General features: G+C 37.6%; 1 protein-coding gene across 1 annotated transcript; it reads left to right on the forward strand.

Moving 5' to 3' along the window:
* Positions 1-3,853: 3,853 nt before the first annotated feature.
* LOC128860651 (uncharacterized) lies at positions 3,854-10,211 on the forward strand. The gene is made up of 2 exons (XM_054098295.1): positions 3,854-4,066; positions 9,569-10,211. Exons 1-2 carry the CDS (start codon positions 4,055-4,057, stop codon positions 9,905-9,907), a joined length of 351 nt encoding a protein of 116 aa, XP_053954270.1. The 5' UTR covers positions 3,854-4,054; the 3' UTR covers positions 9,908-10,211.
* The last annotated feature ends 17,543 nt before the right edge of the window (positions 10,212-27,754 follow it).

The raw sequence follows: 27,754 nt of genomic DNA on the forward strand, positions 1-27,754 counted from the left end.
GCGCCCCAAATAACATGAGGGCCACATTAAGTAGCATGAGGGCAACAGCCAAATGATGAATGCTCGTCGTAAGACGATCCAGTCATCAGATTTCTTTGCGTTGCATCGCCTGTATGGCAGTGTGTAAGAGGGTACTTACGATCAAACTTACTGAACGGTGCAATGAATTACCTGCACTCTAAATCTAGAATGACGACTGACATCACGACAAAATTGCTGTTGCGTATTTACAACAACAATAACTATTTTTCCACACTTTCGGCAAACAAACCTCACTGAATATATTCACAGCTGGATGTTACTAGTAACTTTAACAGTTGCTAGCTTAAAGGTCGGTTTGCTTTGTTCGCCTTGCTTGCTTTTGTTTGCTCTGCTTAACTTTGAAAGCTTCTATGGCCAGATGGTAGCTTTGAACGCTGGTAGAAGAGGAAAAGAACGAAATGGTGCATGAAATTGAAAAGTCAAAGGCCGACAAAGCGCTGTCAAATAGAAGATTGCGCTATTCCAAACTTTAAAGCGTTTGAAGCGAATTAAGTGAAACTATTATTTGGTGAATTTTCACACATTACTGTACATTTCTATAGTTTTTTGATAGTTGTCAAAGCAAGTGAGCATTAGGCCTTAACAGCTACTACAACAGTTTGAGAAAAATAAATTCATTAGTTTTGCGTAAAATTTTTACGCAAATTATTTAAAACTGTTTTATGGTCGATCTCACCGGTCAACTTCGATTGTTCTCCCTTTCTTTGGTCTCCCTTCTTATTTTCGATTCGAGGACCTGTCCTATATAACCAACCTGATTAGGCGGGAAACTTGCTTTAAAAGGCAAAAAAAATAATGCTTGATTATAAAATGTTTCGCCTTATTTTTTTGTCATTTATTGCCTTAAACATTAATTGGTCAGAGTAAACTTTCAAACGCAGCGCTCGTGTCATTGTCACCACGCTGAGGCACTCACATATGCGCATACATATGTACATATAGTCTTACAGCATAAATGAGTACAAATCACTGCCAATACAAGAACTTCAGTTCTGTGGACAATTAAAAATAAATCAAGTGCACATACACATATTTCTATCTACATAAACATTCAAATGTAACATGTAATTGGGACAATGCAACCGGCTGCCGGCAAAGTGGAAGTGCCTCAGAGGCAGTGTGTCAAGTCAAATACAATGAAGAGTTTCGAGCCGCCGGTAAAAAGCCAAACAGAAATAATGTAACACTTATGCCATCGACATGCGATGCGCATACATTAAAGCATGCATAGAAGTAAGTACAGTAAGTAAGTACACATAGCAAAAAGTGGATACATATGTACATATACATGTACGTATGTATGCAACTTAAATGCACATTTTAATCTCTGATTTCGTTTGTGTTTTCAATTTCTAACGGCAACGGATGCTAAATATTTGTTGGATATCTTTGGGTGAATATCAATACAGAGAATTGTACATATGTATGTATATATGTAATCGCAGCACGATTGAATGAATGAATAAGTGAGTGAATGAACGTCGAGGCTTATGGTATGCATTTCGCAGGCGCCATCGTTAACGCGGAATCAACTACACACATACTTATGTATGTACATAGGTGCATGTGCACTAGAGATGTCGATTTTTACGATCCCGGTATTCCGGTAACCCGAGACCAAGATATTCATTATTTTTCAATAAAATGTTATAAAAGGTTAAGTCGAAAATAAGTTAAAATCGGTTAAACGTTTACCGAAACATTTGAGTTGATGAAATGATGATTGTCTATCTCGTGTCAGAGTTCATGAGTAGTTTACACGTTTCAGAGATAGTTGTGAAGACATAAGAAACAATGAAAATATGGGCCGCCCAGAATCACTAATCAGCGAAAACTCCATCGTAATTGCTCGTAAATTTATCAAAAATGACCGAAATCATCGTTGAAATCCTTGGAATCGGAGTTGAATGTCTCCAAAACATCTATTAATCGCATTTTAACTGATCAACTAAGTTATCGCTGTTTTTTTGATGAAAATACAACTTTATTCTGAAAAAATGGTTACAAATGAATAATTGAAGGTATTGCCCATCGCTGGCTACTACTTTTCCCCATCTTTGTGGTAGATCTCGTATGCCGTCGCGGTAAAACTGTTCATCTTTTGAGGCTATCCACGGATCAAGCCATTTTTTGATGTCTTCATATGAATGGAACTGCTGGTCAGCTAGACTATGTGCCATCGATCGGAACAGGTGATAATCGGACGGCGCAATATCTGAAGAATATGGCGGGTGGTGTAGGATTTCCCATTTCAATGTTTCCAGGTAGGTTTTAACGTGTTTGGCGACGTGAGGCCGAGCGTTGTCATGCTGTAGAATCACTTTTTCATGCCTCTTCGCGTATCCGATCTCCAGTAATGGTTTCGCTTGGTTTTAACAGTTCATAATAAATAACACCAAATTGGTCCCACCAAATACATAGCATAACCTTTGATCCTTCGCAGCGTGAATATTCGACCGAGGCGATAACGTAGAAGCATGACCGGGCACTCCTCATGCCCCGTCACGATGCGATGAAGAAACCCTTTCCTATTTTGCCCCTGGAGCAATTGTTCACAGGCAAAAAAACAACGTTCAACAACCCTTGGTTTTAAGTCATAAGGAACCCAGGTCTCCTGTTTCTGAATCATTCCCAAAGCATGTAATCGCTTGGAAATGGATTGGCGGGTAACTCCTAATACTGAAGCAAGCTCTCCTTTCGTTTGACACGAATCCTCTTTGTGCAATGCCTCCAATTCAGCGTCTTCGAAGGTTTTTGGCCTTCCATCACGGGGACAGTCGTCAACATTAAAATCACCGTCTTTGAAGTCCCGGAACCAATCTCGGCACGTTGTTTCACTTAAAGCAGCATCTCCATAAACTTGTTGTAGCTCTCGATGGGCTTTCTCCGCCGTTTTTTTTCGAATCAAAGAGGAAAATCAACACTTCCCGCAAATGACGATTATTCGGCACAAAATCAGACATTTGCACAACACCAAAAGTGTATGATACCAAAAAAAAAACACTAATGTGTCGAAGCAGTTTATTTACCATATGGCTAAGGTTGGTTTATGACGCTTAGGTTACGTTAGAATCGACTAGCACACACTGCTGGCGGCACCTATTGACAAACAGCGGGAACTTAGTTGTGCACCTAATAAATCAGTGCTACTTTTTACAACAGAGGCATATTGTATTTTATTTTAGAATGAAAACAAAACAAAAAATTTTTTTTACATTTGCTGAAAAGTTAGTCATTTTTTCCATCTCTATTTCAAATGGTTCGTAAGAAATTTCATATCCCGAAAATCCCGGAACTGTAGGCAAATGTGCTCGGATGTTTCGGGACTTCGAAATTCCAAAATCCCGAAATCCTGGGATTAATATCTCAAATGTGTACATAGTGTAATAGAGAAGGCTCAAATGTAAGAACAACAACAACCTTCCTTTACTTTTTGCGGGGGAAATGGCAATTGGTAAATACCTGCAGTATTAAAAAAGTACCAAGTATACCATGTATGTATGTGTGCATGTAAATGTAGGTGAGTAACTATGGTACATGCATAAGCAAGCTAAATGAAACAGCTGCCGCATCAGCATTTACAATGTGGCAGCAGCGGTAATTTTTGAGACCAATTATTGTTGCACTAACAGTTTGGTTTTCAGCTGTTTAGTACTCGTATTGTTGCCGTTGTTGCTGCTATTGCACATTGCTATTGTTGCCAATGCGCTGGTGATGTCTGAAGCTGCTGCATAAAGACATTCAGTCACTGGTTTAAATTACAACAAAAATACACCTTTCAACTATTAAAAGAAAAAATATATAAGAGTGTGAATTGCGACGTGGTGGCATCAGTTGAGATTCTCATTCAAATTGCAACGCAACGCAAAAAAATCACAAAGCAAATAATCAAAAACGCGAAAATCGCGCAAACCCAACACAAAAGGCGACCTGAACTGTTTTCTGTCCACACGGATTTAAGGACTTTTGTAGGATTATTAACAGCTCCAAATCAAAACGGGCGCCAGTAAAAATGCAAAAGCTGGTAAGTGAAGATGAGGAAACGCACAGCAAGTGACAAGGAAAGTGTAAAGGAGTTGAGTTTTTTACTTCAGAAAAAAATATTTAGGACAAAAACGGCGGCAAAGAATGAAATTTTTCTTCAAGACAATTTATTGTGAGTAAAATAATTCGCGATCAAGGAATACCAAAGATGGATAAGGAAAGGGATGCTTAGTTATTGTTGTTTCCCCTCATAAATAAAAGGCAGCTGGTGTATATTCAATTAAAGGGTTTTTATTATTAGCTTCAGCTATTCGTATTACACTACCGTCTCCTTTGGCTCTTCAATCACTACTGACTCAGCTCGCTCGAACAGTTATCGAAAAAAATGTTCACCCATTAAAGTATTTTTCGAATTTCTGTGCTATGTAGGGATTTACATAGATACCATCGCATCCTTTAAAATGTGATAACTAACTTAAAAACGTTAGGCCATTGGTTCATTTCATTTTTGACCGGTTATAAACATGTAATATAATGGAATACTAGCACGTACATCCTGGAGAGGAGCCTAGTCTAAGCGAATATTCCCACCTAGTGCCCAACAATGTTCGGCTGCCTAGTCCAGAACTTTTCTATGGAATATTATAGGGATGTACTACCGAAACGCTTATATTGAGAAGGTGAGAGTAATTTCATTTTTTGCCCAAGTTCATAGGGGAAAAAGCCGATTAAATAACTCATTAGATTGTGAGTGAGGATAGGGAAAGCTATTGGTTACCCGACTAAACAATGCCTATTAATATATCCTTTTGGCAAAATGAGACTCGTTGGTGATATGCACTACAGGTTTTGTCAGCTGGCTGAGAAGACGTCAAAGCATATTTAATGTGATTTTCCGCGCAGGCTATCAGGTCAGTCCATAAGTTCGTGCGTTTTTTAAAGGTGGTTTTAAAACTAATAAAAAAGATGTTTCAAGAATTTTTTAATCAATAATATATTTTCCTTCATTATTTACAATGTCTTCCCAACGTTTAGGCAAATTTCTAATTCTCTGCTCAAAAAATTGTTTGTCCTTGGAGCCAAAATACGCTTCGATATCCCTTTTTATAGCTTTTTTGAGGAGTAGTTCTTGCTACTCATATGGGATTGAAGTCCACAGAAAAGATGATACTCACAAGGTGCAATATCCGGAGAGTATGGTGGATGCAGCATTAGCTCCCACCCGAGCTCGTTCACCTTGCCTAACGTTTGCCTTGCGGTATGAGGCCTTGTGTTGTCGTGGTGAAACAAAACTTTGCGTCTATTCACTAAAGACGGTCGAGTTTTGTTAAGAGCCTCATTCAGGTTTAATAGCTGATGGGAATAATAATCAGCAGTTATCGTCTGGTTTGGTTCCAGAAGTTCATAATAAACAATACTAGCCATATCCCACCAAAAAGAGAGGAGAATCTTATTGGGGTGAAGGCCATCTCTACGGGTCAGTTATGGTGTATCATCTTTATCTAACCCTTGGCGTTTGCGAACAGGGTTATTGTAAAGGACCCATTTTTCGGTTCAAAAAACTTTCATTTTCAAGCCGTTGCAGCAGCTGAGAATACACATTCACTCTCTGCTGAAGGTTGGCGACGGAAAGTCTATGCGGAACCCATTTTCCCAGCTTTGAAACCTTTCCCAACTGAACCAGGTGCCTGTGAACTGTTCCATGCGATGAATTTAACCTCTGAGCTATCATATCGATTTGTCAAATTTGGCTCAGCTTCCACGAGTTCGAGCAAGGCGTCGGAGTTAAAGGCTTCAGGACGACCAGCGCGCGGGGCATCCTCCACGTCGCAGTTACCACTTACACTCTCCTACGCCTTAGAGGGCGGCTAAGGTGTTTGTGAAAAATCGTGAAAACCCCTTCCTAGAAGCTCACTTTCTAAATAGTTAGTTTAAGTTTTGATAAATGGCATTTTCTAAACTGCTAAGGTTTTACGAGTATGTGGACTTACTCATGGCTAGAAAAAAATTCTGGGATGATTGCAGAGCGAATATTCTCTTTAATTTTTGAGAGTCCTTCCGACACCCGGAATCAGAAAAAAGAGATTTTATTTATGCAATGCTTCTGTAAGAAGCTCATATTCAATTACCTTAGGTAGCTTTTTGTAAATCAGTCAGTACCCGCACTTCTACAGAATAACTATTGCTCTAAATCACTTGCAAGCCATCGAAAAGCGAGCAGGTGATGTTGTTAGATAATTCTTGGGATCATATTCTACTATAAGTTTTTATTCTAATGCAAGCCACAGGTCGTTATTTGGATGTGCAACGTAGTGGTTCTGCCAATTTACGATATTTCCATCGCTGCCTTAAAGTGCAATCAGGTTAATGGAGGTTGCCCCCTGGGGGCAATCTCTTAAGGGACATGCGAATTTTTCAGTCAGAAGTTTTGCGATCCTGGAGGCATGTAAAATGCTTAGGGAACGCGGGAGCGAGGTAGATATAAGCATTTTTCCCAATAGTTAAGGCTCGAATAAGGCTCTGACGATGTTTTGGTGCAGATCCTAACTGGTCAACTCCTGTAAGGAAGAGAACAAATCTCTTGGGTGTGCAGGTAACATTTCTCTGACCTGGGTTTCAGGACATAGGAACAAATAATTAGAGGGCGATGAAATTGCTGTTGAGCTTTTCAGGAAGGGGTCGACTGACTTGGTCTCAGGGACTTCCTGCCCGGCCCTGGGCATCCTCTTGACTGTGTTAAGAGAAAATGGCACAACTTATTTCTCAGGAAAGTGGGGGAGAGATGGAGCTCTATTTTCGTTATCCATGCGATTCAATTTCCAAACTCCTAGCTGGGTTTAGCGGTCATTGGACGATCGGCACACGCGCAGAAACGATTGGTTCACCATTTATTTAACTACCTTACTGGAGAAGCTGTGAGGATTTTTCAGAGAAGAATACTATTGAGCACTTTCTCTATAAATGTACGGGTTCGACAGCTAGATAATCAAAGTCATTTGGCGCTCTTTTCTTGGGCAGCCTGGGGCAGTGCGGCAACCTAAATCCCATCAATTTTCTAGAGTATACCAATAGCTCTGGCCCGCTGTACACATCTGCCTGTTGAGGCCTTATAAAAAGGGTGCTTGAGTGCTACTTGGTGAGTGTCAGAGTGGTACTTTGATCATTTCACTTACCTACCTTTTATTCCAAAAATACTTCGATGCAGTAGAAACTTAAATTCTTGGAGTTGATACATCATTTGGAAAAAAATATTCTTTATACTGTACATCCATTGTGAAGTTATGACTTGAATGGCACTTACTTTTAACAAATTCGGAAAAATTAGTTAGTTAATAATACAAGCACAAGCAGTTCTTTTCAAGAAAAAAGGGAGCGCAACTTAAATATTCCGTCTTTTAAGCTTTGAAAATGTATCAAACAAGAACAGACAATTCATTTATTTCAAATACTGTACTCGTAAATCGTTAGTCCTAATTATTATCCAACTCGTGGTCAACTGTCCATTCCTTCTCAAAAAAACTGGCTCGGTGACCAGCCAAATATTCATTTCATGACGTCAGTTCTACATAACTGGAACGACCTGGATTTATATCCGGTCATACATTTAAGAGAAATATTTTATACTACTAGAACAAGCACCCAAATCCTTTCACATGTGTCGGTGGGTACAATGTTCGAAGAGTATAGCGGTTTGGGTGGGACGACCCCCTTTTCAAATAGGTTTTCAAGACAATTTCCACATATTTATGAATGACTTGCCTCGGTCTCTTTGCGCTTTTGGTTCCTTTGGTTCAGCTCTAACGCGTCAATTGTAGTTGGTGTCTATAATACAGATTCGCGATAGCTTTACCTTAAAAAAGTAGTTAAAAATTTGAGTAGGTACTAGCATTACTAGCATTAGGTAATAAGCTGAACAAAATTAGTAAAAAAAATTCATGAGGTAAATTTTCCTAGAAAACTTTTTAAGTTTTCTTAGTGTTACTCCAATACTAATGTTAACTTCGATGAATGAAGGAACACAAATAATCTTGCTAATGGACTATAAATATGCATTATAAAGGGCTTTCCAATAAAAGGTGTTATTTTAATATTCAAAGAAAAATGCTAATTTTTAATATAAATGATTGGATGTTTATTTCATTATAAAGAGGAAGGTATACCGTTAATAGTGGAAAATAACATCAAGCAAATGACCACCACGTCCACGCTTACAGGACAATATCCTTTTCATGAAACTTTCCATAACCGAATAGCAAAGTGGCTGTCCTATGTTCTCGATAGCCTCACGAATTCCCTCTTTGAGGTCTTAAATCGATCCTGGGCTGTTGGCGTAGACCATCTCTTTCCCGTGACTCCAAATAAAAAAATCACAAGGTGTTAAATGACAAGATCTCGGTGACCAATTGTGATCACCTCTTCGAGAGATAATACGGTCCAGAAACTTTTTCGGTAAAAGATCAATGGTTTCGTTGCTTATGTGGCACGTAGCGCTGTCTTGTTGAAAACAATCGTTGTCTGGATCAATGCCATCCAATTCCGGCCATAAAAAATCGTTAATCATTTCTTGATAGCGACTGATAACACCTGTTATTGGAAAAGTCTTTATGATGCTTACACCCTTTTTTTGGCTGATTGCCCGAGCTCCTCCTCCTATTTCTGGTATGCGTCTTGATGTTGTTCCACAAATAGACGGGCCTAGAGTTTAAAGCCGCCTCCGAAAGGGAGACATTTTTTATGAAGAGCTTTTTCATAGCAGAAATACAAACGTAGGTTTGCCATTGCCGGCCTAGGAGCGACCACCATTAGAAAAAAATCGTTTCCATTAATTGGTGTTTCATGCCCGGGCTTTCGAGCCTGTGCAATTCTTATTGGTAATCACCTACCACCCCATTCAGCTATGGCGGCCACTACATGATGGCAATAAAACCAAAAAATATTTTTCATAATCAAAAAAATTAGTCACCTATATTTGTATTATTATTATTTTTTTAATTTATTCATGCCGCTTACGCTGTGAAAGTCACCTGTGAGTTCGTATAGAAAAAAATGCACTTTTCCTAAAAGTTGGCATAAAATGTTTGTGATCAATATTATTTAATTTTCTTTTCCTAATTTTCCTTCTTAAACGTCCCCAAAAATGATATCCTGTGCTCAAAAAAAAAAACATTTAATATTTTTTAGTTACCCACCTAAATTAAAAAAAAAAATTAGAAATTAAGAAAATAAAAACCTTAAACCTGGAGGAAAAAATAAATAATTAAATGACATTTAGACAATATAAGCAACGATCCTATTTGACACGAGTTTACACTTGCAAAGAGAAACGAAAATACTTATCATCATTATAATTTATCAGAAATATCTGGTCGTTCGAATTGTGTGTAAAATCTGTACTTCGAACGTATAATAAAATTTCAAAAAAAAAAATCGAATGACAAATTTCACAAATAATATTCACACGTTTATTATATGTCAATAACTCTCATCAAATTACTAATAAATTTCTTTCATCCACTAACACATAATTTTCTTTTCAATTTAGTCTCTCATTCTCTTCACACTCGTCGCCTTGGCCAGCGCCCATCCAGGCTACTTGCATGGAAACTATCCTCACATCGACTACCCGCTACTGCATCAGCACCATGAACCTTTGCATTTCACCAAATTGGTGCATATACCAGCAGCAATTTCACATCAGAGCTCAACAGTCATACATAGCCCCCCGATCATTAAGCCAGTCATAGTGCCCGTAGTGAAGACTGTTTTACAACCCATTGTCAAAACATACCATGCAGCACCCATAATCAAGGCTTACCATCCTATTGCTCTAGATCCCTATCACCATCATTACGACCATTCAGATTTTCATCACTATCACTAAGTCAGAAGTCAACGTTAACAAACAAACAGGCGACTTCTGGAAGAAAGAGTTGTGCCGAAATATTGCGCTCAATTGTGTTGGAGAGGCGAAGAGAGCTGATTTCACCATACTTTTTATTTTTCTTGAAAAGTTACATGAAAACTTGTCACATTATTTCTAATACATTTCCATATGTTTTACTCTATTTTATGGAATTACAAACTAGAACCAAAAAAAAAAAAACGAATTCTTTTATATAAATTGCACAAAACCGCAAAAAGCGAAGAAGATGTTGTTCATTACAAAATAAATAGCTTAATTGTTTATTAAAAAATAACAACAAAGTATTTTGTTTTCTTCCTAAATTTCCTATTTGCTGCAGAGAAACGTGAGCATACAAAATATTAAAAATAAAGTTTTTGCATAACCTAACTTTGTCATGCAAAATGCGGGCATCTGACAATCACTGTTCAACACCGAACGTTATATGATGCCTAAATGTGGCACAAACTAACAAACTAATAGGACTATGAATAAGTTCGTGCGGTTTTTTTTCGAAATTTGAAACTTTATTGACGTAAAATGGTTACAAATTTAATATTCAAAATATTGTCCATCGCTTACTACTACTTTTTCCCATCTTTCTGGCAATTCACGGATTCCCTTTGTGAAAAATTCGGTCGGTTTTGCCGCAATCCACGAATCGATCCATTTTTTGACTTCATCGTAATTACGGAAGTGCTGGTCAGCCAGGCCATGTTGCATCGATCGGAAGAGATAGTAATCGGATGGCGCAAGGTCTGGACTATACGGCGGGTGGGGTAGGACATCCCATTTGAGCGTTTCTAAGTATGTTTTGACCACTTGTGCAACATGTGGCCGAGCATTGTCATGTTGCAAAATAACTTTGTCGTGTCTATCGGCGTATTGCGGCCGTTTTTCTCGCAGTGCTCGGCTCAAACGCATCAATTGTCGTCGGTAGACATCCCCCGTAATCGTTTCATTCGGTTTCAGTAGCTCATAATACACAACACCCAGCTGGTCCCACCAGATACACAGCATAACCTTCAGGCCATGAATATTCGGCGCCGACGTCGATGTTGAAGCATGGCCAGGGTATCCATACGTTGCCCGACGTTTTGAATTGTCGTAATGGACCCACTTTTCATCGCCAGTCACAATTCGATGCAAAAAACCCTTTCTTTTGTGCCGTTGAAGCAGTTGTTCGCATGCCATAAAACGGCGTTCAACGTCTCTTGGCTTCAATTCATACGGCACCCAATGGCCTACCTTTCGGATCATTCCCATGGCTTTTAAACGTTTGGAAATGGTTGATTGATCAACTCCCAAAGTTTTTGCAACCTCTTCTTGCGTTTGAGCCGGATCTTGATCGAGCAATTCCTCCAATTCGGTATCCATGAACTTTGGCGGCGCACCCTCGCGTTCTTCGTCTTCCAAGCCAAAATCACCACTTTTAAAGCGTGCAAACCACTTCTGGCACGTTCGCTCAGATAGAGCATGCTCACCATAAACTTCCACCAAGATACGATGACTTTCGGCTGCTTTTTTCTTCATATTAAAATAATGAAGAAGAATTCCCCGCAAAAACACATTATTTGGCACGAAATTCGACATTTTCAAGTGTGGTAAAAATATTGTTGTTTACGCTTCAAATAAAAAACTTATACTGACGTTTGTGCCTTACGACAGTAGCTCTCCAATGAATGTTTGGAAATGTGGATCGATGGAATAATAATCAAGTTACGCCATCTGTTGTAAAACCGCACGAACTTATAAATAGACCTATTATTAATAGCCCAATTGCGTTATCTAAGCGTTGCTGAAAGTAGATGCCTCCACATCTTTCACAATAATCCGCTCCGCAATGGAAAATATCATTGCACTTCATGCAGCATCGCCCTGCTTATTTGTCATCTTATATCACATGCATTGCATGCTGTTGCAGGCGTAGCTGTTGGTGAGATTTAACACCACACAGCCTTCCTACACGTACACCTTGCTCTATGTATGTATGAGTAAGCACATACCTACATACCATATTAGAAATTTTTTTATAGTAATTCTATGATTTTGTGATCGATCTCTACTTCGGTTATCGAACATTAATATTTAGAAAGTATTTTGTCTATATTTGGACTATGGAACTCCTAATAAAAAAATACAAATTTGAATCTCACATTTACAAAAAAAGTCTCGGCCTAAAGTTGTCAACATCCTTTTTGTAACTAATATTTAGAAGTGAGGGGAAACAGATATTTAGCACAAGTTTCGAGCTCATGAGACTTTGACGTTACGTATGCGTGTACCTTGCAACATGCAGATGAATACAAACACAGATTTGCACATCGTTCAAATTATGTTATCTAAGCTACTATGCATTTGTAGTTGATTGCTCCAGAGAATGCACACTAGGCCCTTCGCACACGGCTCGTGTAATCATCGTAGCGTATGGGACAAAATGTACGTGAGAGACACGCTTCGCTGTTCCACACGTGTGTTCAAATGGCGAATCGCACACGATTCGATAGGTACTCTGGCAACACTAGATGTTACAAATGTTTGTAAGACAACTAGCTGGCAACGCACTCTAAAATCTCTCACAAAAGTAGATGCGTCTACTTATGTTATCAGAAAAATTTGGAGGTATTTTTCTGATCGCAAACTGAGGTTTAGAACCCACAAAGGTATTGAGGAGTATAACGTAAGAGCAGGGGTCCCCAAAGATCAATTTTAGGCCCACTACTATGGAACCTAAGCTAAGACGATGTTTTAAGATTAGATATGCCTCCTAGAACCAAAGTCATTGGATTTGCGGATGATATCGCGGTGGTAATGGTAGCAAAACACATCCAAGATATTGAGAGGATCGCCAGCGAATATGTAAATAGGGTCAAGACTTGGTTGACGTCCATGAACCTAGAATTAGCTGAGCACAAAACTAATGCGGTTTTAATAAGCAGCAGTAAAGCAGTTGAATTTATGAAGGTAAATGATGGGACGGTAACTATCAATTCAAAACCCGCTATCAAATACCTAGGGGTGGTGACAGATAGTTGTTTAAATTTCACCGAGAATATGCTGTGAAGGAGGCATCGTCTAGTGTCCTAGCCATAGCAAAAAGCTACTATATAGTAGGGTTGTCAGTTCTGTCTTTTCATATCCATCTATCAGTTAAACGCTTAGCGGACCATCTGTGGATTTCGCACAATTTCTGATGATGTTTTGTCATTGCAGCACTAATTCCGATTGCCAATTTGGGAGAAGAAATAAAGACAGTACATATAAGGCTATCCGAAAACGGCGGTAGAGCAGGGCGGAAAGAAATTCCAACTGAAAAAAGGCGTCGTTCCATCGCCCACTGGCTAAACAGGTGAAACAGATCACCTAAAGGTAGATGGACACACGAGTTAATAACCTCCATTACAACATGGTTAAAAAGGAAGCATGGAGGAGCAAATTACTACCTAACTCAATTCCTTTCCTATCTCCATAGATTTGGCCATGACAGCTCACCAAACTACCCAATCTACATGGAGAAGGAAGAAGATGTTGATCACGTATTGTGCCAATGCCCACACTATGCTACCGAAACCTACAAAATTTTTAACGGAGAAAATATTGTTGACTTTATGCTGCAGTCAGCCGATAATTAGCCCCATGAGGTAATACCTTTTTGGCACCTCCACGGGGATAGTGGTAGATTGTGGAGAGGTGTTTGCAAGTCATGCAAAGAGTTTACTCTTCAAGGACGTCATCCCGAAAAACAAACTCGTACTCGTCACATCAAGCAGACAGCATGACGCCTATCGTAGAGCAGTATCGTTAAATAAATGCTTAAAATAGTAATGCCTTTAAAAAAAATTTCCTCAGTGTTTTATGGAGGAGGGTTCTAAAAGGGGTGAGGGATGACTTTAAGGGGTTACATGGGTTTCGTCGGCTAAAAAAGTCCTATTTTCAACATTCTATGAAAAAAATTATTTATTTAATTCGAACTTTTCTCTGTCTTATAGATACATATTTAAAGTATAATTTCTGAAATTTTAAAAAAAATTAAAACTCCTCCATTGTGAGCACGAGTAAATTATATCTCGAACACCTGTGTAAGATTTCATCAAGATCGGTTGAGTAGTTATCGAGAACATTTGGCAACCGACTGTGGAAACACGGTTCCGAGAAAAACGCGTTCAAAATTTTGAGTAACAATAAAAGTGGCTTGGAGCGCACACCTTCCAAAGGCTGTATCTCCGAAACTATTATTCGGATCGACTTGAAAATTTAGGATAATATTCTTGAGATGTTGTAAAAATTAATAAGCTAAAACAATATCGATATTACCCATGTAACCCCTTAAATAAAGTTCAGACACAGCTTTTAGTACGGAGTTCGTCACCACACCAAAACCTCAAAAGGAATGATACTTGCCTCAGCGTAATCATAATCTTTGCTCCGGCTAATGCATTCGCGCTTGCTAGTATTCTGTTTTTGAATAGCTTAATTTCATAGGCTTCGCTTTCGCAATTTTCACAAAGCTCCTTAAAGGCATTTTTAGACATCCTGTAAAATGTCTGAAATTTGTAATCATCCTCTTGTAGCTCCCTCGTGGCAATGAATAATCTGCTGTTTGAATTGTCAGTCGATTGCGATACGAGCCGTGTGCGATGGCCTTGTGCCATGCATATGTATGTATGCATATCTATAAATTTTCTTGGTATAGTACCAATTTTATTTGCAGCCGTTTTTCTTTCAGGGCTTACTCTGCCAACAATAGCTTAGTATTGTCTTGATTATATACATACATACATGTGTTTATCAGCATCATTATTTTCAGTGCTGTTGCTACTTCATACTGAGATATTTCTTTTTTCACGACGGAACCATTTCAAAAGAATCTGTTTGAAAATGTCTGCATGACATAAGTTTTTTTTTAATACTTTGTTTGGCATCTGTCGGTCCCACCTTATTTGATAGAGATACGATTTTTTTGTAAAGTGCCCTATATTTCATAATATTTTGCGAAAAAGGAAAAACAGAGTATGCAGATATTTTATTTATTTTCTTTTATATATTATCATTTGTCAACATAAAAATGAAATGTGCACTTCTTTCATTGTAATACAAAAAGAAGCAAAAACATACAAAGAAGTCACGCAGCAGCTTAAAACATCAGTTAAAAAGGAAAAGCTATTTATTTCTAATTTTTTAAATTTTACGGTGTTTGGTACTTTTTTGGTTATTCTTTATTATTCATTACAGCTTCAAGTCTACGGGGCATGGAGTCAACCAATATTTTTGAATATTCTGGATTAATTTGATTCCACTCTTCAGCTATCGCCTTTTTAAGATCAGATTTGTTATGGATGTCATATTTTCTTATATGTCTTTCTTCAATACCGTGCACAAATTTTAAATGACGTGCAAGTCGAGGAACTGTTCAGGAGTTTCAACAATGTGGGGGCATTTATGGTATATATAAATGTGCACAATGTTTGTATTATCTGTGACTTGTTATTATGATCGTTATCTTGGTAAAAGCGAAAGTCATCTTCAATTTGTAATTTTCTAACACTTTGACTCAAATTTTCTTACAGAAGTTTTAAATAAACGTTTTTGTTCATTGTTTCTCGGTTAAAGGTCAAGTTCCAAGCTCCATTTGATGACAAATGAAAAAGTTTATTTTTACTTCGTCTGCGAAAAGTACGGCCCTCCAAAATGGTGGGGTCTTATTTGGAAGTTCACGCGCAAACAGCAATCTCTTGCTTCTATTCTTTGCATTTACGAACGGTTTATTTCGGGCCATTTTATCGTTTAAATTTGCGCTCAGTACTATTCGAATAGTTAGTTGATGGGAAGTCTTACAAATGGATTTTTCTTCATTTGTTGCACTCTTTCTCTATTTATTTGAAGCCTATCATCCTTTACGGAGGGCTCTTGCGAGGAAGTTTAATATTTTTGAATTGCCCATAAAAATCTCCGGTGTAAGTCCTACGTTATGCACAGAAGACAGTTTATGTCGGAACAAACACAAGAACACCGAGTTATCTGATCAAAACACCTTCTAAACCAAACTAAAGACCACGAAGCTCCTGAGATGTTATGGTTTTTTTTCTGACCAAAGACATTTTAATCAAGACCAAAGACCAACGGCAGAAATTACCAGAATAACAGATGGCTGTGTTTCAATCCTACGAGGCTGATGTTGTCGTGCACACAAAGTTCCCAGCCACTTTTATGGTTTGAGGTATTATGAGCAAGAAAGGGCAAGTCATGCCACCACAAATCTTTTCTCAATGGTTTCGAGTGAATTCTGCTGGATATATCGAAGTTTTAGAGACAGTAGTGAAACTCTGGATTGATAGCGCCCGCGGTAACAGTCCATACATCTTTCAGGAAGACTTTGTTCCATCCCACAAAGCGATGGATGGCTGAAAATTCGCATGACCACATAACACCGACCGCCTACTTCCCTACTTATGGACGCCTAATTCCCCAAACCATAATCACCTGGATTACTACGTATGGGGCGTAGTTGAGCATGATACCAATAAGCATCCTCATAATGTCAGTATGAAGGCTGTAATTAATACCGTTATGGTCAATATGAATTAGGAACATTTGAATCGGGCATACAATCATTTCCAGAACTGAATTGAGGAGGTTGTCGCAGCTAATGGAAATTTTATTCAATGAATTTATAGATATTCGCATAATAAGTTAAGGTTGTGTACAAAAGTTCGTGAAGTTTCATTAAAGTTTGTTTAAAATAAAACCTTATTATTTTTACGCTCACGTTTTCCTCAAATGCCGTAAGCAGCCTGCATATAAACTGTCACAATTTGCTAATGCGAAATTGGCATGCCATTTTCGCTTAAATAGCAATTACTCTAGCGTTTTGTTTTAAGCTTTATTTAGATATTCAGTATTTTCCGTAATAAAGAAAAATATCCCATTTTTCTTCCAAAACTCCCTACTAATCCCTACTTTAACTGAGCAATCAACTAAAGGCTTTAAACTGACGGACAAAAATGGATGAGCGTGAAGTATCCAAATAATAGAAAAAGAATTTTCGAATACCGTTCCTCGGCAGGCAATAGAAAACTTCAGAGTGGAATTCTGCCTTCAGAAAGCTTCTCATAAAACCGACTATGGTTCTGAATCGTCAGGTCTCATTTGTAGAACAACATCAGGACACAACCCATAAACTATAGGATAAACTCTACCAAACACCTAACAAAAAGGAGGTGCAGGATACAGTTTCCCTACTAGAAATGAAAAAGCTATTATAATACAAAATAATTTCAAAAAAGTGTTCTTTTAACGTCCTATTTTATATGATCTAAGCCGAGTTCTCGTAAATTATAAAAATGTCAGTTGACTCTTAAAATCGAAGTGGTTGTGCTTCACTAACCCGGATTGAATATCAACTAAGCCAGCGCTAACAAGGCACTCGATAATTTATATTTATATCAAAATGACAAGCGTATCACCGGTGTATTTGCAATAACTGCTTGGAATTGCATAAGAAACTAATTTTTTTTTTTTTCAAGTAAAGCACGTATATACTTCATATGCATATGTTGACGTAATAATACTTTGTTGTATTTAAATTAATTTTAATTATTATTATTTTTTTTTTTCCTTTAAAAAATATCACACTTTTGTATGCTCTTATAAAGTAGATCTCACTGACCTTTCCTTCTACATATAGGGGATTTGCATTAAGTGAAATATATTGAAATTAATCAACTGAATCATAATAAAAATAATAGAGCGGATTCTTTGTTCTGCGAGTTTTTTCAATTAAGTAACTACAGTGTGTTTTTCTTAGCCAAAGTTACGAATTATTTAAACAATTAAATAATAAATGATATTATGTGAAGTATGTGCCATTGGGAACTACAACTTTACTCCATCTTTCAGGCAGCATACGGATTCCTCTGACGAAAAATTGGAGTTCTTTTGACTTGATCCATTCATTGAGCCAGTTTGCGATGATCTCGTAAGAAGGGCTCTCCAATAATATTGATTTTAAAATTAAGCAATAAAACACTGAACTTTAATATTTTTTTAATAAACTCTTTTAAATTTATGAGGCACGTGCTTCTGCATACTACTTAATGTGCATATGAAGCTAAGTGTATCCATGGAATAGCACGCAAGTGAATAGCGTTGATTAAGAGTTTTCTGACATGCAGAATTACTCCTTTCACTTTTAAGTTAAATTGCTGCGTTTCATAGTCAATTGAAAACATGCATTGACCGTATTGACAAGCGTACAAAAATGAAATTTAATTAATTAATTCCATTCGTGCGGAAACGATAAATAACAAGTAAGGAAGTGCTAAGTTCGGTCCGGACCGCGCTTTATATGCCCCAGCACATTTCAGTAACTAATTTAATTTGGGCTGGCTATTAATTTTTGAAATCCAAATTACTTATAGACAGTTGGACTAGGATATGCTGAAATGGTTGCCCGTAGAGAGGGCACGCTTGGACGAAAATTCGCCCTTTGTAATACCATTGTAAAGGAGATAAGAAGGCTGGTATATGGTGAAGACAACCGAACGGTGATTGAGTTACGGTGGTATTACCCCTGTTTCGTACTACGGATGAAATTCATAAGATTCTTAATATCAATATCTGCTATAGCAGCGGACGTGGAGATGTGATGATGCCAATAAACTTTAATTTTAGCCCTGCAAAAGCAGATCGTTTAAGGAGAAAGTGCTGAGATAATTCCACTTCATCCTCCATACAACTTGCGTCAAAAAGACTTGAAATAATGCCGAGTCTTACAGCATGTGTACCTAACGGTCAAAATGTCCTGTAAGGGCAGATACGAAATTCTTGAACTGAGGTTTTATTAACCTCAGAAGATCTCTTGAGCGCCTCCAATCACCCGTGGCCAGAAATATTTCGCGACATTACAAGTTTGTATTTTCTTTTAAGAAATCAAAGTTCTATGAGTGATGGATGTGGTTATTGACCGATTTTGACCATTTGAAATATATTACGATTCTTTTCATGATTCTGAGCATTTTTGTAGGTTTGTATGTAATGCTTATATCCATCTCGATTCTTTTATGCTGTTACATACAACCGCTATATGAAATTATAATACCCTTGAGCGCACGGGTATAAAAATGTTGGAAACGTAAGTTTTAAGTGTTTAAGTTTATTATATATGTTTTCAATCCGTATATTGTATGTAAAATATGAACATACCACTAATACACCATGCAGCATAGAGTTAAGTGCCACACTGAAAAATTATTAGTTAAAAATGTATTTGTAACTAAAAGGCCTACCCAGCAGAGGAAACATTTTAAAGCGTAAAAAATCCATTTAGGATGATATAAATACATACATATATCCCACTAATTACCGCATCTAGTTTTTGTCTCGTTTGCTGACTCAGAATGATCCAATACTAACATATTTCTGAAATCTTTAACTTAGAACGAATCGACTGGTACTAAGTTATTTAAATTGAGCTTAAGGCTCTTTTGTTATCAAATGATTGGGCAGACTTTGTCAGAGCTGTTTATAAGATATTTGCTGATAGAATATTATATAAGAGTTTTCCAATAACAGGTGTTACACGTGAATGGATTGCGCTATTGAGAGATGATTAACAATTTTTTGTGGCCGGAATTGGACGGTATTGATCTGGACAACGTTTATTTTCAACAAGACGGTGCTACGGGCCACATAAGCAACGAAACCATTGATCTTTTACGGGAAAAATTTCCGGACCGTATTATCTCTCGAAGAGGTGATCACAATTGGTCACCGAAATCTTCTGGCTTAACAACTTGTGACTTTTTTTCTTTAGGGCTACGTGAAAGAGAAGGTCTGCGCCAACAGCCCAGGGTCGATTCAAGACCTCAAAGATGGAATTCGTGAGGCTATCGAAGACATAAAGCAGCCACTTTGCAATTCGGTTATGGAAAATTTTATGAAAAGGATATTGTCCTGTAAGCGTGGTCGTGGTGGTCATTTGCCTGATGTTATTTTCCACTATTATCGGCATACCTTCCTCTTTATAATGAAACAAACATCCAATCATTTATATTAAAAAATAGCATTTTTCTTTGAATATCAAAATAAACCATCTTATTAAAAAACGCTTATATATTCACAGGACTACAGACAGCCTTGTTGAAACATCGACTCTCCCTCCCATAAAATTTGTTTAGCCTACGATTTTAAAGCTCTTTTTAAATGGAGTTTTAATCTTTACGCCTACCGTGATTGGGAAGGCGTTATCCGCCAATTGACTGTGGTAGTGTAAGCTGACCCAAGAGCAAATTTTTTTTTTAATTCATTTATTTATTGCGATCTGTTTTTTAAACATTAAGCAATATTTTTACTTAAAGATATTTAATTCATTTATGAGACATTTATGAAATGCACTCAGTGATAAAACTATTTACTAATTTTATGATAAATAATAGTATAGACTAATGTATTATGATATGAGATCTGTTGTAGGCTTTCTCTCTCAGCCCTGAAGAAAATCTTCTCTGCATGCCTGGCACTGGCCTACATACCATGCTCTTGGAGGATGGTGAGGGTCGCTTTCATCCCAAAGGTTGGAAGAGACGACTGCACCAGCCCCAAAAGCTTTAGACCCATCAGCATGGACTCCTTCATGCTGAAAAGTCTCGAACGACTGGTGGAATTGCGCATACGTCAGAAGTCGCTGAAGGCTCACCCTCTCTCTCCATTTCAGCATGCCTATCAAAGTGGAAAATCCTGCGAGTCGGCACTGCAAAACCGTTTTGCTAGGGTAGAGCTGGCCATCGACAGGAGGGACTACGCTATGGGCATCTTTTTAGACATAGAGGGGGCGTTTGATAATGCCACTTTTGACAGTATGTGTAGCTCTGTTAGTAGGCACGGCGTAGACCGGGTGCTAGTGAATTGGATTCGTTCGATGCTGGCATCAGTGGTTGGAATGAGTAGATTCTCTCTCGTGGGAGTCAGGAGGTCTTTATCGAGACTACAATGCACTGTGGCCAACTGTTGCACCGGAGCTTTTCCGACTACTTCATTAGATGCTCTGATTGGTTTGCCACCACTTGACACTTTCATCCAAGGAGAGGTCTTTAAGGCCATCTGCAAGCTGAAACACAATGGGAACTAGTACGGCCCCTGTCCGGCATTGAAAAACAGAGAAGGCAATGACATCGCTCTAACGATTCTCTCCATGCCCCTTGACTCCTTGCCATCAAGCGTCGCACTTGAAAAGAGATACAGCCAACTTCTTTGGCCCAGAGCCCGTTTTGCCACTCCCTTCTGCGGCCATCAAAGCCACGGTTAGCAAATGGGTTACTACAACCCACCAGCGAGCTTGGCAGGCTGAGTGAGCCTGCAGATGGACTAAACAGATGTTACCTGTCATGTCCGATCGACTGCCGCAAGCCCGCCATTCATTAAGCAGAAGGGAGTGCAGACAGCTGGTTGGACTGACGACGGGCCACTTTCTGTGGGCGAAGCACATGGAAAGGTTGGGCATCTCAGACAGTGTACTCTTCCCAGTATGAGACGGCGGACCACTTCCTATGCATCTGCCCCGCCTTCGCTCGAATCAGGTTTGAGGTCTTTGGCACTGATGTGTTAAGAAGCGACCAGCTTGGCTCCTTGGCACCACAAGATCTACTCAGATTTCTTCGGAGATCGGGTAGATTTAAAGAAAATTAAAAGGGAATCCAAGTGTAGTACAATGGACTCAATTAATGTCTGAGTGCTGCGCTTGCTAGTTGTCCCGACAAAGAAAAAAAAATATTATGTATGCAATTTAATGCTGTCTAGAATGCTGCAGAAGTGCAAAGTATTTTGTGACAGGGCTGAACAGAAAACTGTTGAGCTGCCTTCTAAAACTTCGAAGAAAAGACGTTCTGTTAATGGTCGTTGGTATTACAAGACACAACCTACGGGGTCAGCATACGGCCACCATTGGAATCATTGCGAACCCGATTGGTCTGTCTTGCTTGGAGAAGGCGGATAGCACTGTGCATTTTCTCTGTGAGTGTCCTGTCGGAACTTTGGGTTCCGATGGAGGATATTTTCACATTTGCCAAATAATCTGGGAAAACTCTCACCGGACTTGCTATCTCTGTCTCTGTTTCCATTATTTCCTCCTTGACTACCCACTTTTTTACTTTTCACAGTTTTGTTAATAATGGACTTTTTAGCCTGTGGGTTTTAGGAGTTACCAATCCCTCGGTGTTTCTGGGCTCGCTTTTTTTAAATAAAAATACTAACCGTTTAACAGTATTTTTATTTTTATTTATTTATTTTTCAAATGAAATAAAAGAAAAAAAAACGTTTCCCTTCAAACTATTATTTAAAAGTCATATCCAGTCCCTGGTTTGAATTGTTATAAATAAATCACGAAAAATTAAAAAAATTTTATTTTATTTGGCTGTAATTAACTTATGCCAGTAATTTATTTGCCTTAAATAAGCCACCTGAATTACCCAAATTGGCTTCTACTAATTTAAAATAAAAATAACCTTCACCATGAAATTAATTTCATTAGTCTTTTCACTGTTATTTTGAGTTTGCTTTTGTTACTAATTTTTAGCAAACATAGCTCCAGCTCCGATATTTAGGTGCGACCTTTGGCGCTTATTTACAAACATTGCCCCGCATGGGTAAGCTGACGCAGCGGAAAAATTATGGGAAGAAGTGAGACGCCACAGATATTACCAAACAAAATAAAAATTAAGGTAGACTTAAAATACTTGTATACATATGTAAGTATGTATGTACCTGTGCAAATATCTAAACGAAACGTGCGTATATGTACAAGGCGTGCATGCGTTTTGTGGCTTGGGGTTCATCGACCAATTGTCATTAGCAAATCGTTTAGCTTGCCTTACGAATTGTAGCTTGCAAAATAAATTAGCAAATTTTTTATATTTTGATTATTCAAAATTTATTTTTTTTTTTAATTTTATTAATTAAGCATTCACTTATGGTATTTCTGCATTGAAGTATTCACTTATCTGCAAAAGCTTAATAACTAACAACTTACATATGTACGCCTGCCTACACACTATTCCTATGTATGTGTAAGCGTCCACAAACAGCGCACAGCAGCTGCAATTGGGCGTCTACGGTGTCACCCCAAATGGCTGTCGATCAGTGCAATAGCTAAATTGTGGCAATAACTAAATTAATGCTTTTGTTTGAAATCAGCCATCAAACTAATATTAATCATAATAAAAGATCAACAATGCAAATTACATGTAAATGCGAAATAATGGTACGCTGGTACCAACAGCCAGCAGTAATAAATAGCAACAACTTATGTACACCAACAAAGTGTAAAATAAGATTAATAGTAAAGTATGCCAAAGTTTTTTCACCTGGCTTGCTGCAAACCATTTTTTTACTACCGTAAAATGGAGCAGCCTACGAGAGTGAGCAAAGAACGCACACGGTCGTTAAGCGGCCAACCCATCAGTCTACAAGTCAGCGCTTGACCAATGACGACAGCTGCACAACAACAACACTAGGTATCAAAGTAGCCTCTAGTAGACGCAATCACTTCGCATTATTGCAGCAGACAATTGTATTGCTGCCGCCAGACATATGCACAGGGTAATCCAATGGAGTTGCAATTTTTTAGAACGCAGCATTTTGCTTTATTGAATTTTATAATTCTAAACTCTATTGCACCAAGAGAAGAAACCATGAACTGCATTACCGCACACCGATAGTTCGAGGAAGCACCAGAGATTGTACTCATGGCACCCGTGATGCATAAACATACACTTCTTTGCAGCCTGTATAGTCCCCGGATTGTGAACTTAACCATGCTCCGTCGCCACCAGACCACAGAAGCGTAAGTGATGATTGGTCTGATAAGTGCTGTGTATATCCATAGGACCAGAGCAGGTTTCAGACCTCAGGTTTTACCAAAGGCTCTGCGGCATTGCTAAAGAATCCTCAATGCGCCTCCCAAGTCAGCTTCTTATCCAAGATTACTTCTAGATATTTAACTTCATCGGAAAGACCAAGTGTGACATCTTTCAGTGCTGGAAGACTGAGTCCATCCAATTTCCGTTTTCTCGTAAACAAGACTATAGTTGTTTTGTTCTGATTAACGGAAAGACCGTGTCTCATGCACCAGTCATCGATTTTGTCCAGAATCCTCTGCACTTTCGTGCAAAGCTAAACACATGAAACTGCCTAAATACCTTTTTTTTGTATTCAATATTTATAAGCTTTCAAATGAGGGGATGGAGCGTTGATTTATAAGACTGCATACAGCCTTGACGAAACATCAACCTACTTCTCCCACAAACATTTTTAGTAGCCTACGACTTCATAGCACCTTTCAAACAGAGCTCTAATAGCCTAGACAGGCGTTAATCGAGATTAGCGACGCAGTTAATTCTGATTAAAATTGTGGTGTGACAGACGACTGTAACGCGGATTAGTGAACAGCTGATTTGTTTATTGAATGGCTTCGTCCGTAAAAGATGGACTGCAGGCAACAAATACGGGTATTTGCTGCACTGATACTAAAAAATAATTATTTATTTTAAAAAAATCATTCACGCGTTCTTCCCATTTTCTCCACCTCCGTCCATCTTAAATTGGAAAAACGCGTTTTAAACTTTACTATAAAATAAAACGAAAATGCAATAAAATACTTACTTCTGTTGGGCTCATCATATTGTTCCAGAATTTCAATGCTGCAAAGTCAGTATTTCTTGTTCTTCGCTTTAAAAGTTTCATTATTTTTCATACACAAAAGATATTAAATGCCATTTTTCGGCAATGCTGCCATCGAAAGTCCCCCTAATCTATTTAAATTATGAAAATTAATTGGTTGAACGCCAATAAACGCCATCTTCTGTCTCGGCTAACATATAACTCTCAGTCCTACCGTGATCGAGAAGGCGTTAGAGCTTTGGCACTAATGAGCCTGGTTTTTTCGAACTAATGATCCTTCCGTATTTAAATATTTGTTATACAATCGCTTTCGTTATGCTCAAATGAACTGCAGCGCAGTAATGCAATTCACTAACTTTGAACGATTCGACAATTGATATTTCTCTTAGGAGTATTTGTCGTTTGCACTAACGATTGTGCTATTCACAAACTTATGTTAACGAACCCAAACAGTTGTCTTCTTCTAATTATTCAAACTGATAAAGAGTGGCATCTCTGGCAAATTAAATATCAAAATTAGCGAATAGCGCGAAGAAGAATAGCTCAAAAAGACATGCAAGCCAAGTTGTTAAATTAAATTAGGATTTAACTTTTCATTAAATTAAATTTTTATTTGTTTTTCAATTCTATTTGCGAAAAGTAGGTAAAAAAAATATAGAATTTTATTTGAAATCAATGTTTGCTTTTTGAGCATATACTGCTTTAGGATATCATCGACAGCACCTAAAAGAAGCCGTGCCAAAGCCAAGAATCTCAATCAAAAATTTCTGTTTCAGCTTGCCGCTCCACTTAGTTCATGGGAAACTTCACTTTTGCACAAAACATGGAGCAGTTGATTTCATCTGTTACACTATTTATGCTACGACTAATGAATATCCGGCTCCTGGATATCCTCCATTGCTCACCTACAGGCAGTTGATAATATCCAGTAGCGAAAAATCGCAGTACAGCTAGAACCTAGTAGTGTAAAGGCAGAATTTAGAATTAACTTGAAGGTTACAAATTTTACTTCTTTTCAGTCGGTGTTTTTCTGGGACCTCTAAGATGACTGTCAGTCAAGCGGAGAAATTAGGTCCTTAGTCAAGTCTAGAGTAAACCAGAATAGTTTTTGAAACTCCCCTGCTGCAAAATGGAATACATTGACGTCGATTGATTGTTCGAGCCCTTGCTATCTTCCCTCCAAGCGATAAATGGTAAGCCAAATAATTAATAACCGTTTGATAATGTAATTCCACCATTTTAATTAAAATCTTCTTCTTCTTGATTGGCGCGATAATCGCTTACACGCCTTTGACTGAGTTTAACAAAGTGCTAACCGTCGCCAGTTGGAAACACCAAGTGAAGCCAAGTCCTTCTTCACTTGATCTTTCCAAAGCAGAGGAGGGAGGAGTGCCTTAACATCATTAATTCTTATTTGACCGTTCGATTAAACAACACTAAAATTGTTGTCGTTTAGTTTGCGATAATCGGCTTGTTAACCAAAACAGCTGATTCTGTGTTAATGGGTTATCAACTAGAAAAATCGTTAAAATAGTTAAAATAGAACAAGTTCCATTCAATTCGAAGTTTAACTTTCCGAAACAGTGTTACCGCAAATGCAGTTCCATGCGTCATCGCAAACATTTTCGATACAATGCGAAAAATGTTGTGGTTGAAAAAAATAGTCAAATTGCGGTACTTCAACTCAAATAAGCGCTATTGCACAATAGAAAAATGTTTTAAAAAAAAAAGCGCTAAAAATACTTATTCACGTTTTAAAGCAATAAACTGTATTATTTCAAATATGCACGTAGCCAGTGGAGTTATTTTGGCCCACCCTTTATAAATATATATAACAACATTCATATGTACAGGTAGTTTAAAAAATTTTGTTTTATCTGAATTTCTAACATGTCAACTTGTTCACACTTGCATTTTTCACTCTTTTTATTGTTCTTATTTTCATTTTTTTTTTCCTTTTTCGCTTGTTGTAAGCATCAATGGTTTGCGCGCGATTTATGAAAGCAGTAAGGCCTCAATAAGAATTTTATGTTTGCTTATCTTCCAAAGCACTTTATAATTAAGCTAAATAGCAAAGCATTTGCTGGCGGTATAATCGGCAATTGCAACAATTACTTATAGCTTTATGAAGTATAAAATATGATTTCCAGAAATTCATTCATTAGTATATTAGGTCAGGTGCAGATTTCAGTGATGAGGCATTCGTCGTAAATGTTCAAAATTTCAGGAGTCCTACATATGTATGTGTGTATGTATTCTGAAAAGGTTTTTTGTCCGAATTTTTTGTTTCGTAATTTTAATAGCATTTTAAAACAAATGCAATTGTAGATGAATGAAAAGAATTGATGCCAAAAAAACTGAAATGACTTTAGAAAACTATTATTAATGGAAATGAAATAAAATGCGCCGAAAAGATATGAAACAAATTATGAGTAGATACAAAGGGTGGATTGGGATTTAGAATAAAAAATGAATTTATACAAAAAAAAATGTATTTAAATAGAGAATCTTTCGAAGTTTTAAGCTTTAATGAATAATGAAAATTCGGCCTTTTAACTAATGACAAAAAAATTAAATGAATAAATATATCGACATATATTTATATATTAAATATATCGACATATATATAATCAAAAAATCGATTTTTTTACTGCAATCGATAGATAAATTATAGGAGAATAGCCCTCAAAATTTTATAGCGGAATTCAAAGTGATTTCGAAATTACAGGCCTATGTACCATCTCTCTTGTGAGTATACTGTCTACCTTCTGAAAACTTTGAAACCATGTTTTTGAAAATGGCGTGTAAGATTAAAAAAAACGACGAAAGTTATCGTTTCAAACCGATAATCTATAAAAAGATAATTAAAATGTGCAACTAATTAAATAACAAAATACAAAAAAATTCATTTTTTAATGTTATTTAACACCTTTTTTGAAAAAAAAATAGCGAAAAAATCACTTTTTTTCAATAATTAATTGTGTGTTAATTTTTTTATATTTTCATACAAGAGTAGTCTATTATATGCGGGAAAGCTTTCTGAATAAGACAATATTTTTCTTTTGTATTTCAGGTGAAAACTACGACCGCAATCTTACACGCCGTTTTACTAGCGCGCAACGAGAAGCTGTGCGAAATCCCTCATATGCGAAATCT

The sequence above is a fragment of the Anastrepha ludens genome, chromosome 4, assembly GCF_028408465.1.
Source record: "Anastrepha ludens isolate Willacy chromosome 4, idAnaLude1.1, whole genome shotgun sequence".
Classification (NCBI taxonomy): domain Eukaryota; kingdom Metazoa; phylum Arthropoda; class Insecta; order Diptera; family Tephritidae; genus Anastrepha; species Anastrepha ludens.